Below are 2,881 nucleotides of genomic sequence, written 5' to 3' on the forward strand. Positions count from 1 at the left end.
ACGTGTGACCGCGTGATGTGGATCCCGTGATTGAAGGATGAGCGGCGCTATATCCTGTCCAAGTGCGAGTTAATCACGCTGCTGATCAGCCGCCCGTGGCCAAAGGGATAAGTGTTCAAACTACTTGCCAGGAGGTCGCGGGTTCGAGACTCTTCGGAGTTTCGTGAGATGCGCACTGCTGATGATTCCCAGTGCTTCTCGGCTTTTCAGCTCAGCACAGATTCACTTACAGGACGAAATCTCCACAGTAACGATTTCTGTTTAATCATCCTTCGTCCGGTGCAAACCCTAGAAAATGAAATGAAAGGGCAAATAGTAGGAGAGTGTTCTGAGATCGCCAGTGTTTCACACCAATGATACATTGTTTTCTACTAAAATACTCATCTGATTATAAATACACCGTTTCGCAGCCCTATCGTGACATGTCTGTATTAGTGGAAGAGCGGAAGAGCGTTTTTGACTACTCAAACCCACTCACAACGCGCGGGTTCACCCATGTCCTTACCACCGTAGTTATCCTCGTTGCCAGGTAAGACCACGCCCCGGAAATATCACCTTTTACAATCGATCATATAAGTCATTTTGTGGAAGAGGACCACTGTATCAGGAAATGTAAGGCTCGAAAATCCAAGTGCTATTCGCAGTTGGTTGCTGGATCTGTAGAATTAAATTCCACATAACTGTTGTTTGGATAGCCCCCTTTCTGTCCTGCCGTAATTATTCTGGTGAGTCCACTTCAAATGGGACAACAGTGGACTCGAGTTTCACTCAACGAAGTTCTGTAGTGGTGGGGTTTCAAATCCGGACGTCTGAGATGCGAGCAGAGCGTGTTATCACCCCCCACCGGTGCACACAAGACGCACCTGATTTATCACCTCTGAGCAGATGTGTTCACGCTTGAGCGATGTGATTGGTTTGCCCGCGGCCTTGAACGACAACCCAGTAACTCTCCTGATCGATTGGCCCACGTGTTAGGAATTCTCAGTCAGATAGTGCCAAGGATGCTCGAGACTTGTTGGACGATTTTCGATTCATTGTAGATAGTTGCGAGACTTGTGGAATATTCAGTTGGACTGCCGTCCTTCAGTCCTGGCACAGTTATTCTGGTGAGTCCACACCAAAGGGGCTGAGCACTTGACTCGGGTTTCCATTTCATTACAACTCTCAGCAGTGCTTAGCCTTAGCCTTACCATGATTTGAACGGTCCTAACGCATGTCAGATGTCCACATTTGACACAAACCTGGACGTACAATCTAAAGGTTCTCAAATCATCTAACACTGTTATGTTGAGCCATTTGGTACTGTAGCTTCGTCAAAATGGGTGTTCTTAGAGTGGAAATGTTTGTAACTGTTTGTTTACACTCCATCGATGGCGTTCCAGTGAAGTAGCACTGAATACTGAGCATAGAGGAGCCCTAAAATGGTCGTAAGGTCAGGTGATACCTGAAGACGGCTCCATTAAGCTGCATCAGGTGTGCACACAGGTGAAGAAACAAACAGAGAGTGAAAAGCCTGGCGTTTTTTTCCTGATGCGTCCTGAATGAATGCTCACGACAATCACCCATGTACACGACACATTTCTCACAACTGGCACCGAATATATCCTTCCGGTTAGTTGCAGGCGCACAGGCTCGAAATGCGATTTTTTGCAAACAAATACTTGGCAACTGATCGAGGTATTTATATGAAAGACTTTACGGCTTCAGTTTGGTGCATATACACCACAACTATAATTTATGTGAAACAGTTTGGGCCCCTTTTGTTACTTTTCCACTTTGAGAGACCGCCGGGACATTGTTGAATCCAAACTCAGCCAATTACAAGCCCGTACACATCCATAGTAGATAGGCCGGGTACGCACCTGGAAGGTCCTCAAGGGAATTTTCAAGATTGCTGCAAGAAAATAGGTCAACCATAACGACGATGACTTCTTCCAGACCTTTACAACGTTGTTAACCACCGCGTACTTTAGTGAGGGATGTTGAAGCAGAATTCTGTCTTTTTTGGTTAGCCTCAATGAATGGAAGCAAGGCTTCGTTGATAAGTCAATGGTAGGTGGACGCCAAGACTTTCTACTTGACTTGTTCAATCTAGCTCGTGTTTAGACATACCATGTCTTGGAATGATTGCACGGGGGTGGAGGGTACCACTCGTTTTCCCCCTAACTAATCCATTTTGAAACGTTTCATTGACGAAACAAGACCGTTCCTTTGTTTTTTGTCCAGTGGCTGAAATGGTCAAGTTGATAAAGAGGCGACCAATAATCACGCACTCATTCTTTGCCCCCCCCGTCCTCACCAGTCCACACAGCCTCTGATTTGAACTGGTCCATGGCTTCCGGAGTCTTTCGGCCATTTGTCGAGGTCTACATCTTTGGTCCTCTGCTGGCAGACAGGAAGCGCAAAGCCTCCACAAAATCCAAGTCCGTCACCACGATGCCAACCTACAACGAAACTTTTGTATTGTAAGTCACGTGGATAAATCGATCAAATCTAACCTAGATAAGTATTTGGGCAATCAAATCGTTAAGAAGTCACCACAGACAATGTGCTGAGTAAAGATGCTTAGAGCATATGAATAGTTTGAACGAAATCCGTCTGTTTGTCGTTGTGACAAGTGGGTGGATCGATAGAAACACTGGAAAAAATCGTTCAGCTGTAACACCCTTTTGGTGTCTAGCTGCCATGCTATCCGAAAGAAGTACGAGGGCTGGGATACTGCCAGGTTTCCCAAGCCTAGACGGAGGAAGTTGAGAACACTGAGTCCAGCTTGATAGAACTTTAGTGATCTAAGCGCGTACACGATTTCTGTACCTGGCTTTCTTGACTTGTGTAAAACGCTGCTCACAAAGCAAGCCTTCCCGATATCCTCACTCTCTCG

At 46.1% G+C, this 2,881-nt stretch overlaps 2 protein-coding genes across 2 annotated transcripts in view; one reads left to right on the forward strand and one right to left on the reverse strand.

Moving 5' to 3' along the window:
* T265_04621 (hypothetical protein) overlaps nt 1-2,881 on the forward strand; it is a gene marked incomplete at both ends in the record, with an annotated part of 81,599 nt that overhangs the window by 76,880 nt on the left and 1,838 nt on the right. The window contains one exon of the mRNA XM_009169403.1: nt 2,303-2,465. Coding sequence (XP_009167667.1) covers nt 2,303-2,465 — 163 coding nt within the window. The remainder of the gene's footprint in view (nt 1-2,302; nt 2,466-2,881) is intronic.
* T265_04622 (hypothetical protein) overlaps nt 1-2,881 on the reverse strand; it is a gene marked incomplete at both ends in the record, with an annotated part of 11,085 nt that overhangs the window by 6,713 nt on the left and 1,491 nt on the right. Inside the window, 2 exons of the mRNA XM_009169404.1 lie at nt 231-288; nt 2,300-2,444. Of these exons, the coding sequence (XP_009167668.1) occupies nt 231-288; nt 2,300-2,444 (203 nt within the window). The remainder of the gene's footprint in view (nt 1-230; nt 289-2,299; nt 2,445-2,881) is intronic.

The sequence above is a fragment of the Opisthorchis viverrini genome (genome assembly GCF_000715545.1).
Source record: "Opisthorchis viverrini unplaced genomic scaffold opera_v5_78, whole genome shotgun sequence".
Classification (NCBI taxonomy): Eukaryota; Metazoa; Platyhelminthes; class Trematoda; order Opisthorchiida; family Opisthorchiidae; genus Opisthorchis; species Opisthorchis viverrini.